Source organism: Enhydra lutris, unplaced genomic scaffold (assembly GCF_002288905.1).
Source record: "Enhydra lutris kenyoni isolate GAN:26980312 unplaced genomic scaffold, ASM228890v2 scaffoldscaffold42, whole genome shotgun sequence".
Taxonomy (NCBI): Eukaryota; Metazoa; Chordata; class Mammalia; order Carnivora; family Mustelidae; genus Enhydra; species Enhydra lutris.
The window spans coordinates 2081205-2095221 of record NW_019154126.1 but is presented as its reverse complement, the minus strand read 5'-3'; the positions used below and the strand labels follow the sequence as shown (position 1 = coordinate 2095221).

Below are 14017 nucleotides of genomic sequence, written 5' to 3'. Positions count from 1 at the left end.
CCAATCAATTCTGTTGGCCGGAGGAGAGCGTGGATGGCTCCCCTGGTTAAGCAGCAACTCTTGGTTTCAGCTCAGGGCATGATCTTGGGGTTCTGGAATCGAGCCCCATGTCAGGCTCTGTGCTCAGTGGGAAGTCTGCTTGAGGATTCTCTCTCTCTCTGCCTGCACCTACCCTGCTCATGCACTCTTCCTTTCTCTCTCTAAAATAAATAAATCTTTAAAAAAATTTCTGGTGGCATAAAACTGAATATTCACTCACCATATGTATACTTTTAACAAATGGATTCACTGAACTCCATAACACTTCATGGCATTTGTTGTAGGTAACTACATATTATATTATATTATATTATATTATATTATATTATATTATTCATGTATATGAGTATACATGAATATGTATATATGTGTGTATATATATATATATATTCATATATCTAACAGAGGGATGGATCCCACATTGAAACTGGTGAAGGAGATCCTTTGCAATATCTTTAAAACTCTAAATAAAATTGTACCTTGATTCCCTAATAAAATTGCATAACCTAACAATCCTTAAGAACTCTTTGGGTTTGACAGCGGATATCGTCCTCAATGGGGAAAAGCTGACAGCCTTTCCTTTGAGATCAGGAACATGACAAGGATGTCCACTCTCACCACGTTGTTCAACATAGTACTGGAAGTCCTGGCAACAGCGATTAGACAACAAAAAGAAATAAAAGGTATTGAAATTGGCAAAGAAGAAGTCAAATTCTCTCTCTTCGCAGATGGCATGACACTTTATATGGAAAACCCAAAAGACTCCACCCCCAAACTGCTAGAACTCATACAGCAATTCAGTAATGTGGCAGGATACAAAATCAATGCACAGAAATCAGTTGCTTTCTTATACACTAACAATGACAATATAGAAAGGGAAATTAGAGAATTGATTCCATTTACTATAGCACCAAGAACCATAAGATAGCTGGGAATAAACCTAACCAAAGAAGTAAAGGATCTGTACTCAAGTAACTACAGGACACTCGTGAAAGAAATTAAAGAAGACACAAAAAGATGGAAGAGCATTCCATGCTCATGGAATAAATAAACATTGGAAGAATAAACATTGTTAAAATGTCTACACTGCCTAGAACAATCTATACTTTCAATGCCATCCCAATCAAAATTCTACTGGCATTTTTCAAAGAGCTGGAACAAACAAATCTAAAATTTGTATGGAACCAGAAGAGACCCCGAATTGCTAAGGAAATGTTGAAAAAGAAAAACAAAACTGGGGACATCACGTTGTCTGATTTCAAGTTTACTATGAAGCTGTGATCACCAAGACAGCATGGTACTGCCACGAAAACAGACACAGAGGCCAGTGGAACAGAGTAGAGAGCCCAGATACAGACCCTCAACTCTATGGTCAAAAAATCTTTGACAAAGCAGGAAAAAATATATAGTGGAAAAAAGACGGTCTCTTCAATAAATGGTGCTGGGAAAATTGGACAGCTATGTGTAGAAGCATGAAACTCGACCATTCTCTTATACCATACACAAAGATAAACTCGAAATGGATAAAAGACCTCAATGTGAGGCAGGAATCTATCGAAATCCTAGAGGAGAACATAGGCAGTAACCCCTTCGATATCAGCCACAGCAACTTCTTTCAAGACATGTCTCCAGAGGCAAAGGAAATAAAAGTGAAAATGAACTTTTGGGACTTCATCAAAGCTTCTGCACAGCAAAGGAAACAGTCAGCAAGACAGAGAGGCAACCCATGGAATGGGAGAAGATATTTGCAAATGACACTACAGACAAAGGGCTGATATCCAAGATCTTTAAAGAACTCCTCAAACTCAACACTCATAACACAGATAATCACGTTAAAAAATGGGCAGAAGACATGAGCAGACACTTCTCCAAAGAAGACATACAGACATATGAAAAAATGTTCATCATCATTAGCCATCGGGGAGATTCAAATCAAAACCACCTTGAGATACCACCTTACACTGGTTAGAATGGCCAAAATTAACAAGACAGTAAACAACAAGTGTTAGAGAGGACGTGGAGAAAGGGGAACCCTCTTACACTGTTGGTGGGAATGCAAGCTGGTGCAGCCACTTTGGAAAATAGTGTGGAGATTTCTTAAGAAATTAAAAACAGTGCTATCCTATGACCCTGCAATCGCACTACTGGGTATTTACCCCAAAGATACAGATGTAGTGATAAGAAGGGCCACCTGTACCCCAATGTTTATAGCAGCAATGGCCACAGTCACTAAACTGTGGAAAGAACCAAGGTGCCCTTCAACGGACTAATGGATAAGGAAGATGTGGTCCATATACACTATGGAGTATTATGCCTCCATCAGAAAGCATGAATACCCAACTTTTGTATCAACACGGATGGGACTGGAGGAGATTATGCTGAGTGAAATAAGTCAAGCAGAGAGAGTCAATTATCATATGGTTTCACTTACTTGTGGAGCATAAGGAATAACACAGAGGACATGGGGAGATGGAAAGGAGAAGTGAGTTGGGGGAAATCGGAGGCGGAGACAAACCATGAGACACTGTGGACTCTAAGAAACAAACTGAGGGTTTTGGAGGGGAGGGGGGTAAGGGGTTGGTTGAGCCTGGTGGCGGGTATTAGGGAGGGCATGTATTGCATGGAGCACTGGGTGTGGTGCATAAACAATGAGTTATGGATCACTGAAAAAACCCATAGCTGAAACCCAAGCAAATGGAAATAAAGCAACACCGTGCAGTGAGGGGGGGGGCAAGATGGCTGCTCTGTGGGCACCTGAATGTCACACTTCTGTTACCTCCAGGGTGATATATTACATGTGGTCAGGACCTAGCAACTGCCCCTGGCTGAGAGTAACTAGGGAAGAACAGAAATTGATACCAATCTCAAATTTATCTTTTCCTGATTCCCACAACTGTATCTTAGGTCCTGAATTTATACTGAAGTATCAACAAACTACAAATAAAATGCTATCACCTTTCCCCAAGAACACTACAAGAAGACAAAACATAAAACCTATTATGTGATTCTTAATAAAAAACATTTTTCATTTGTGCAACAAATACTGAATATGACTTTCACTAAAATATTTTCACTTCCAAATACACTGAAAATATTTATCATCGAACTACCCAGAATAAGCTACTATAGAAAGCAAAAGCCACCGTTCAGTTGACTTCTAAATATAATATCACTCAGCTTGCCAGTTTTGGTCTCTGAGAGCAGAATCTAAAGATGAATTATTTTTAGTGGTAAATGAAGAATTTGATTTTGAAATAAATAAGTAGAGTGTATGATTTTAATAATCTCTACATTTTAAAGTTTTTTGATAAAAGAAAGATCTAGTACAGTAAGGAAAATTCTTCTGTGTCAACAAAATCTATCAAAACACAGTGAGTATCCTTTGGCAACCTCCAAGACCGCGCACATGCACAGGAGATCTTTTCTCTGTATTAAACAGCCACCCAGTGTGGCCAGATACACAAGGAGCCAAATGCTGGCTTTCCCATACTGCTCTGCAGAACTCCTAACTGCTTTACCAAGCAAGGTTAAAAAGTTAGAGTTAACCAGAGTTAAAAAGTACAAAATAAGGAAAAAATAAACAGATTTTATTATTTTCTCCCCTGATGATGTTCATTTTAAACTTAATGTGCAATTTAATCAAATAAGAAGGTTGCCTAGGAGAGCAATGATCAGTTTCGGGAATAAAGATTTTTTTTTTTCCCTCACCTACCTAGCCTATAATACAAGAGATCTAGAACAATCATTCTCTATCCTATACTAACATTTTTTTATTAAGTTACTAGCTTGCAAGGTGAATAAGATAATTGCAAAACTATTGCAAAAAATATTTCACCTGACAATTTTTAAATGTTAAAAAGAAGAATCATGTTCTAGAGTTTTCACTGAAGTCTTATGCTGTATAAATTGCTTTGTATTAGCTGAACTTTAAGAATGGGAACATGATTGGCTTGTCCATGTCCCACTTCCCACACAGAGGGTCCTGATGCTTTCTGCAGATCTAAGCACACACCATATGTTCTGTCAGCATAGACCAGGTTACCCCGTGCAAGCCCAGAAGTTACTGGGTGCAACCTTAATTAACTAATTATCCAAGGAGGGGGAGGGGCAAAAGCCCTGGGAATCCAATCTAACCTTGTTATGTGAAACCTTAGTATCTGAAATGTTTCCCAGATATCAAAAAATAAACTTTACACAAAACGCTGTACAAATACAAATTTCATGTTGTGAAATCTTTCATAAATAGAAATCAAACAGCGATGTTCCTAGCATGCTTTTCAGACTGGCTAAACACTCAGTTTATCACTGTGTACCCCACTGTGGGAAGCACGTGTGCCGTTCCCACCGAATGACACAGATTTCAAAAAATAAGTATGATTAATTAGATAAGATAAATGACTGATGTAAAAAGTTCCTTCGGCAAGCTCTCTGTTTGGTCATTTACATGTGTTAATGTTACAAAGCCCTTTAAAGACAGTTTTTAAGAAGTCCTGTTACCTCACTATAATGAAAGATGTAAAAGAGAAAAGGAGGAAAATTAAAGTCAATGTGCATAATAGATCAGGTTAGTCTGCAGTGAGGACTGTACCACATGGAAAGGTGAAACGGGATTCTTACCATCAAATTGTGAACTACAAAAGTTCATATGATAGTAATGGTAGTGAACTAGAAAAAGATATTTCACTTTAAAATTGAGTCAATTAATATAAATATGTAAACACCAGCTGACGTCACCTCCCCCCCCACCGACCCCTGGTCTAATTTTTACTTATGGTTACACATTAACTTTTGAGTCTCTCCAGCCAACAAGACATACTGTTAGGCTTTGGCAACATCAAAATAACAATCAGTACAGTTAGAAGGAGAGACTATGGCCCTGACATCGCACTGAACTGAGGCTCCTGGGCGATCCTGTCTGCCCACATCTCTCCTTCCCCGCGTGTATTCTGTGGGGGAGAACAAGTGGTTATTTCCGCCCCTCATGCCTGTGAACTTGGAAGCTCCATCTCGACTGGAAATTGAGGACCCTGTTGTTTCTTATCTGCAACTGCAGGGTTTAGTTAGGGCCTTAGGCTTGCGGCAGGGACCAGGGCAGCTCCTCCTGCTGCGGTCCTGGGGTTAGAGGTTCCTATCGACCCTGCTTGGCAGTCCTCCTGCCATCTTCTTGAAGCCTCAGACCACAGACTCTGCCCACCCCCCACCATCAAAGGACTTGATTTCATGGCAGTCAATGGAGCCTTCTGGAACAGGACACAGCCTCGACCGCATGCTTCCTAAGTCCAAGGCTTAGACTAGAGCCCTTACCCAGTCTGGCTGATCTATCCTCTCAGGTCAGCCGCCAACATTGCATACTCGGGCATGGGGCTGGGGTGTTGGTTTGCTTGTTTGTTTTTTGTGAGCAAAAAACAAAACAAAAAAACAAACTCCATAAACACACACACAAAAAAACAAATAAACACAAACTTCCCAAGAACTGCATGCTAAACATCTCATTTCAGCAGTGTCCACACGCTAAGCCGACACTGAGTTGAACAATACCGAACTATTTCTTAACGTGCTCTTTTATACAAACCAGTAGTACTGCCTTGGGTCCAGTAAAGGCAATTCTGATTATTTGGCGAGGGGGATGGTGGATTAGGAGAGTAACAGCACATCATTCACGCACATCTGTCCCTGTTGGTGTGAGTTAATCCATTTGTCAACTTAGAATACTACAGGAGCAAAAGGACTGTACAGCTGCATGTTCTTCAGTGCATTTTCAGTAAGCTTCGGACAGGTATTGGGCAAGTACGGACTTAGAATTATATGCCCAAGACTGTGCTTGGAATGTGGCTTTTCTAGCTTGCTAATTTAATAGAGACCCACTGAGCCTTAGCAACTAAGCTAAATAAAGGACCACGTTGAGGATAATGGTGGCATCCTCTTGGGCAGTCAAGGGATCCAATGAGAACACAATGATGTAGAAAGAGCAGCCAGACCCTCCCGCCCAGAGTAGTAGGGAGCATCCTGTGTAGGAGACCATCAGCCTTGCTCATGTGGGACGTGAGCTTGCAACAGTGCTAAGGGGACAGTGAGTGGCCCCTGTGTGGACGCAGGTGTAGTCACAGAAGCCGTTCTTACCAAAGGCTGCTCTTCCTTTGCAGATTTCTTTGGAGTCTTAACTTTCTTGGTCTTCATAGTCACTGATGTACTGATGGTGGGTGAGTGTGGTCTTGAACCGGCTCTAGGTCTGGATGGAATCCTGGGCTGTGAGGGCCACGGGGACAGGGAAGTCTCTTTCCCTTTGACTAATCTCAGGCTCTGGCACACAAAAAAGAAATGGCTTGGTGATTCTCACTTCATTCTTCAGATTTGTGTCCCTTTCTTTTCCTCCCGTGAACTGGCATCGCAGGGTCAAATTTTCAGTCCCAAAGGGCATGGATCTGGTCTTTTTCCCAGTCCCACACTCCCTTTTGGCCTGATTCAGTGTGCAGGCTGGGTCTGTTTTTCCTCTCCTCCCGCTGATGCCACTGCATCAAGAAAAACATACCAACAGATTAGTGTTTTCTGGAAGCACCTGGAAAGGTGGGAGTGTTGAGGAGTAGGGTAATGGGACAGCTTGAGGTCTGTATTCTATTTGTAAGAAGCTAGGAGAATAGAAGGTGGGAGTGAAGGGACAGGAATGTGAAGAGATAGGGCATGAGCCTAAGTCTCCGTGTACCAGGACACTTTTCCCATTCCTTCAGCCAGGTTTGCGTTCTTGTTGGCTTATACCCCTCTCACTGAGCTCAGCCATCAGGCTGCTGGGCTCCCATCCACACTTTAAAGCATGTTCTCCTTCAAACTCAGATCTTGGAAAGTGAAAAGTCTCAGTAGGGTATATATACCTTCTTCAACCCAGATGTCAAAATAAGGCTCACACAGAATAAAAGAAGAAAAAAGAATTTAAATTTAAATGCAAACCTTGCTGCCTACACTGCCCAACTTCTTCCTTGTTTCCATGTCCTCCTTCTGTTTATTAATCTATGAAATTGAAGGTGCATATCATTTGTTATCATTTGCAAAGATTAGTTAAAAAGAATTTTCTATAACACTTCCTCGAGCAATGAAAGAATAGAATTGTAAACCACTTAACTGCTAACACTATTATGAGAACATAAGTTATAATGGTGCATATGAATTAGAAAAGTAATTTGTACCCAGAAAAAGCACTTAAAAGAGGTGAACAGAAAGAAAGCTGTAAATGTTTAAAGTCATTAGCATTTGTTCATTGCTTTAAGCATAATAGAGATTATAGAGAAACATAGATTGTTTGTTTTTGTGGTAATAATTTGTTCCATATATTATTATGATAGCTATAAATACCCAGTCTTATAAAAGTTTTGGAAAAATTTCAGATAATTCAATATCCAGAATTCAATAATGTAATGATGAAATTTTGATTTAAAGAATCAGTTCTAGTTTCCAGGCATAAAAGGCTTTTTATGATATATATATATAATTGAGATATAACCAACACAGAATATTATATTAGTTTCAGGTCTATAACATAATAATTCAAAATTTGTATATATTGCAAAATGATGGCCACAATGAAGCTAGCTAATATCCACTACCACACAGTTATAATTTTTTCTTGTGGTAGAAACTTTGGAGATTTACTCTCTTAGCAACTTTCAAATGTATAATAAGGTATTATTAACTATGGTCATCATGTTGTACATTACATTCCTGTGACTTATTTATTTTATAGCTGGAAATTTGTACCACCTTCACCCATTTCACCCACTTCCCATCCTACCTTTGGAAACCACCAATTCATTCTCTATAAGTTCATGTTTTCATTTTTTTACATTCCACATGTAAGTGAGATTATACAGTATTTGTCTTCCTCTGACTCACTTCACTTCGTATCATTTCCTTAAGATCCATCCATCTTGTTGCAAGAAGCAAAAAATGTATTATTAATGCATGCTTCAATATTATCAAGCTTTTTTTTTTTTTAAAGATTTTATTTATTTGACAGACAGAGATCACAAGTAGGCAGAGAGGCAGGCAGAGAGAGAGGAAGGGAAGCAGGCTCCCTGCTGAGCAGAGAGCCCGATGCGGGGCTCGATCCCAGGACCCTGAGATCATGACCTGAGCCGAAGGCAGAGGCTTTAACCCACTGAGCCACCCAGGCGCCCCTATCAAGCTTTTTTTATCATGTGAATCTATGACTAATGCCAGGGATTCTAATTCTGGCTAACTTATGCAATTAAACAATGATGAGATACACCTCTAATCATTAATCTCACTGGTATAACTATTTTCAAAAATATTCCTCATCTACAGATAGAGCAGAATTCAATAGAAAGCAGGTCTGCCTCACCTCTTGAAATCTTGAGGACTGTGGGGATAGTAACTGATGTCCATGAAGCATTGCATTTGGGAAGAACTGGACAGGGCTGTTAACATCAAGGAGAAGTGCGAAGCTTCTATTCTACTTTAAATGCAATGGAACACCAATGAATAATTTTAAGTGTTGGGGGGTATGTGTGCGACATAATATTTATTGTATGAAGTCATAATTTGAGGGGAGTCATGTTTCTGGTCATGGCTGAGTAGCTCCTATGAAACCAACCCTCCCACAGATAACAACTATAAACTCTGGAAAAAACCTATGTAAAACAAAATTACCTGAAGAAAATGGCTTTTAACTTAACAGAAGTGCCAAGACTGTCTAAAACTATGATGGAAAACCTGCAGCCTTTCAGGGTTGCTGAAGACATAGTTCAGGGCAATCATCGCCAATGAAAGTCCCAAGGCAAGGAAATCCCAAGGAAAGCCAGACTACAGAGCCCCCAACTTTGTGTGCAAATTTTGCCCAAATCTCCGGCAGATGGCTGAATCATGCTTGGCCGTGAAAATAAAGCTCAAAGGTTGAATTAAGATTTGAGCTGCCATCCACTGCATGTGAGGCAGGGCTTGCAGTCTGAATCCAAGTTAATTACCTGATTTTTTTTTTTTTTAAGTAGGCTCCATGCCCAACATGGAGCCCAATGCAGGGCTTGAACTCATGACCCTGAGATCAAGAGCCAGATGCTTAACCAACTGAGCCACCCAGGCATTCTTAATTGGCTGATTTTAAAAAAATAACACATAATGTTCATAATGCCTGTAAAATCCAAAAATGTTCAAAATACAGTTTTATGTTGCTGATCTATTCTTGTGCAAAAAGACTATTAACATGGACTGATGCTGAGATGGTAGCTCAAAAATAGTGGAATGAGGTCTCTGAAAAGTGCTGAAAGAATAAAAGAAAAACAAACACTGTTAACTTGGAATTCTGTACCGACAGAATAATATTTTTCAAGATTGAAGTATCTGGAAGCTACTTTCAGATAAAGGAAAAACAGAAGGGTTGCATCCCTAGCAGTTCTGACCTACGAGAAACATTAAAGGAAGCTCCTCAGACGAAGAAAAATGATCCCAGGGAGAACTTCCCAACTCTAGGAAGGAATGTAGAGCATCAGAAATGGTCAAGATGTAAGACTATATTGTCTTAATTTCTTTCAAATACATACAATTGCTTAAAGCAAAAAATGTAATATTGATGTAAATAAAACAACTTTAATTTGAAGAATGAAGAAATAAATCTATATAAACAAAATATATATTTCAATGTTTCTATATTTCAAGTGAAACTGCCGAAATTAATTCTAAGTAAACTACAAAAAGTTAAAGATGTAAATTATAATTGCTAGAGAAACCACGAAAAGATAGACAAAAAGCCAAAATAATAATAAATAAATTGGGGACACCTGGGTGGCTCATTCAGTGGAGCATCTGCCTTTGGCTCAGGTCATGATCCTAGAGTCCTGGGATCAAGCCCCGTATCAGGCTCCCTGCTCAGTGGGAGTCTGCTTCTCCCTCTTCCTCCACTCCTCTCCCTGCTCCTTCTCTCTCTCTCTCACTCTCTCTCAAATAAATAAATAAAATCTCTTTTAAAAGATAATAAAATATATTGGAATTCTAAAATATATTAAAAGGACAGCCAAAAAAAAAGAGAGAGAGAGAGAGAGAGAGAGAGAATAGAGGAAAGAACAATGGAAAATCCAAAGGGGAAATATAGAAAATAAATTTAAAAAATGGTAGACCTAAATCTAACCCTATCAATAATAACACTGAGCGTTGATAAAGTGAACAGACTAGATAAAATGAAGAAACAGGAAGAATGTATAAAACAGCAAGACCCGGGCGCCTGGGTGGCTCAGTGGGTTAAGCTGCTGCCTTCGGCTCAGGTCATGATCTCAGGGTCCTGGGATCGAGCCCCGCATCGGGCTCTCTGCTCAGCGGGGAGCCTGCTTCCTCCTCTCTCTCTGCCTGCCTCTCTGCCTACTTGTGATCTGTCAAATAAATAAAATCTTTAAAAAAAAAAACCAAAAAAAACACAAAAAAACAGCAAGACCCAATTATTTACTGTCTATAACATAAGCACTTTAAGTATAAATACACAGAGAGGTTGAAAATACATGTATTGGAAAAAATGCAATGCAAACATAAGAAGATTGGAGGTACTACATTTATACATAACATGTATAGTACACTTCAGGATAGAGAATTACTAGAGATAAAGAGGGACATTTTATAATGATTAAAGGGTCAATTCATGGGAAGACATAATACTTATAAATGCAAATGCACCTATTAACAGAGCTTTAAAACACATGGGTGGGGGGGGGCGCACCTGGATGGCTCAGGTCATGATCTCAGGGCCCTGGGATCAAGCCCTGCATCGGGCTCTCTGCTCTGCAGGGAGCCTGCTTCCTCCTCTCTCTCTGCCTGCCTCTCTGCCTACCTGTGATCTCTGTCAAATAAATAAATAAAATCTTAAAAATAAAGTTAAACACATAAAGTAAAAATTGGCAAAATTATATAGAGAGACAAATAATACCCCTCTGTCAGGGATTGAAAGAAATAAACAAAAAAGTCAAAAACATAGGTGACTTAAAAAACACTATTACTACCTTGATCTAATTGATAACAACTGCATGAACTTCAGATTATAAATTATTTTCAAGTAGACATAGTATGGTCCCATGATAGACTATATGCTGTTTAGTCATACAATAACTGCTAAAAATTTTATAAAAATTTAAATCCTACAGAGGATGTTCTCTGATCACAATGAAGTAAACTACAAATCAATAACAAAAATACATCTAGGAAAATCACTAATATTTATAAATTAAACAATACATTTCTAAATCACAGGGAAAATCAGAAAATATGCCAAACTGAATGAAATACCAGGATACCAAAATGTGTAGGATGCTGCTCAGAGGGAGATTAATAGCTTTAAATGCTCAATTAAAAATAATGAAAGGCCTGAGATAAATGACCTCAAGTTCCACCCTAAGAAGGTTACAAAAAAAAAAAAAAAAGAGAGAAAGAGCAAAGTAAACAAAAAGTAAATAGAGGGGAGAAAAGGACAAAAATCAGGGCAGATATCAATGAAATAAAAAGAAAAAAATAGAGAAAATAGAGCCAAAACGATTTCTTGAAAAGATCAGCAAAACCCCAAACTAGACTGATCAAGAACATAATTTACTAATATCAGGAATAAAAGAGGATTCATGATTTCAGATCCTATAGATACTAGAGGGATAATAAGAGAATGTTATAGAAAACCTCATACCAACAAATACATGATTAAGTGGAAAAATTGAATAATACAAGAAAACAAAATGACATAGAAAATGTGAATAGCTCTATAGCTATTAAAGAAAATAAACCCACTATCAAAAACTTTTGCATAGGGGCGCCTGGGTGGCTCAGTGGATTAGAGCCTCTGCCTTCAGCTCAGGTCATGATCTCAGGGTCCTGGGATCAAGCCCTGCATCAGGCTCTCAGCTCAGCGGCGAGCCTGCTTCCCCACCCCAACCCCACCTGCCTCTCTGCCTACTTGTGATCTCTGTCTGTCAAATAAATAAATAAAATCTTAAAAAAAAAAAAAAACTTTCGCATAAAGAAAACTCTAGGCTCAGAGAGTTTCAATGGTGAAGTCTTCAAACATTTAAGAAATAACAGAAATCTTTTTACTAACACCACTAAAATTGTTTTCAGAAGATAGAGAAGACATATTTCTCAAGTCATTTTATGAAGCCAGCATAACACCAAAACCCAAAAAACAGACATACACCCAAAGAAAGAACATTTAGAGATCAATGTCCCTTATGAACAAAGATTCAAAAGTCCTCAACATACTACTAACAAATTGAATGCAGCACCGTATAAAATGTAGGAAAGGTCATAACAAAGAGGGTTTTATCTCAAGAATGCAAAACTGCTTCAACAATCACAAACCAAAGTATTACACCAGATTACAGGATAAAGAGGAAAAAATATTGTCATTTCAATAGCTGCGGAAAAAAAGCATTTGACAAAATTCAACAGCCGTTCATGAAAGACGCTCTCAGAAAACTAGGAATAAAAGGAAACTTCCTCAACCTGACAGATGACTGCCATGAGAAACTTAGAGCCAAATCATACTTAATGATGACATACTAAAGTTTGCCCCCTCTAAGTCTAGGAAAGAGTCAAGAACGCCTCTTCTCACCACTTTACATAACACTATATTGCAAGTCCTAAACATAATTATAAAACATTAAAGAGGGCGTCTGGGTGGCTAGATCGGTTAAGCATCTGCCTTTGGCTCAGGTCATGATCTCGGGGTCCTAGAATTAAACCCCACATCCCTTCTGCTTGTCCCTCTCTCTCTGCCCCTCCCTACAACTCGTGCTCTTTCTCTCTCTCAGATAAATAAAATCTTAAAAAAAAAAAAAGCACTAAAAAGAAATAAGAGGTACAAAGATCAGAAACAAAGTAAAACTGTCTATTTACAGAAGACCTGATTGCTTACATATCAATAATCTACAGATTGTTTACATTTGAAGGAATCTGTGAAACTATTATTGAAACTATTAAGTGAACCTAACAAGGTTGGAGAATACAAAGTTATTGCATGCGAGACAGAGCTTGCACTTTGAATCCAAGTTAATTACCTGATTTTTTTTTTTTAAGTAGGCTCCACGCCCAACATGGAGCCCAGCACAGGGCTTGAACTCATGACCCTGAGATCAAGACCTGAGCTGAGATCTAGAGCCAGATGCTTAACCGACTGAGCCACCAGGGCATCCCTAATTGGCTAATTTTTAAAAATTATAAAATCGATTGTATTTTTATATACCAGTACCAAACAATTGGAAATAAAACCTAAAAACAACTCTATTTCAAATAGCATCAAAAATGATAAAATACGGGTGCCTGGGTGGCTCAGTGGGTTGAAGCCTCTGCCTTCCGCTCAGGTCATGATCCTGGGGTCCTGGGATCGAGCCCCGCATCAGGCTCTCTGCTCAGTGGTGAGCCTGCTTCCTCCTCTCTCTCTGCCTGCCTCTCTGCCTACTTGTGATCTCTGTCAAATAAATAAAATCTTTAAAAAAAATGATAAAATACTTGGGAATAAATTTAACAAAAGATGTGCAAAAACATCTACATGGAAGAGGACAACATACTGCTAACAAAAACTAAGAAAAACCTCAACAGAGATGTGTACTATGCTTGTGGGTGGGATAATTCAGTCTAGTAGACGTTCATATGTCATGATCTCGGGGTCCTAGAATTAAACCCCACATCCCTTCTGCTTGTAATTCTCCTCAAATTTATCTGTAAATATATACCAGAATCCTAATCATAAGACACACTTACTTTTTTTTTTAAGTGGACAAGTTTTTTCTAAAATGTGTACGAAAATACAGAGAATTTAGAATTTTTGAAATGACTGAAAAAGAACAAAGGCAGAGGACTTACTGTTAACTTGTTTTCAAGACCTATTATAAAGCCACAGAAATTAACATAGTGTAACATAGTGTAGTACCAACTTAAGGGTCAACAAATCATTACAACAGAATAGAGAAGCCCAGAATATATCTGGCTGATTTTCAACAAAGTTTCCAGA

At 38.7% G+C, this 14017-nt stretch overlaps 1 protein-coding gene across 1 annotated transcript in view; it reads right to left on the bottom strand.

Annotated features, from left to right (window-relative positions):
* Positions 1–6440: 6440 nt before the first annotated feature.
* LOC111155510 (chromosome unknown C10orf67 homolog) overlaps positions 6441–14017 on the bottom strand; it is a gene marked incomplete at its 5' end in the record, with an annotated part of 80575 nt that continues 72998 nt past the window's right edge. The window contains one exon of the mRNA XM_022515683.1: positions 6441–6548. Coding sequence (XP_022371391.1) covers positions 6441–6548 — 108 coding nt within the window. The remainder of the gene's footprint in view (positions 6549–14017) is intronic.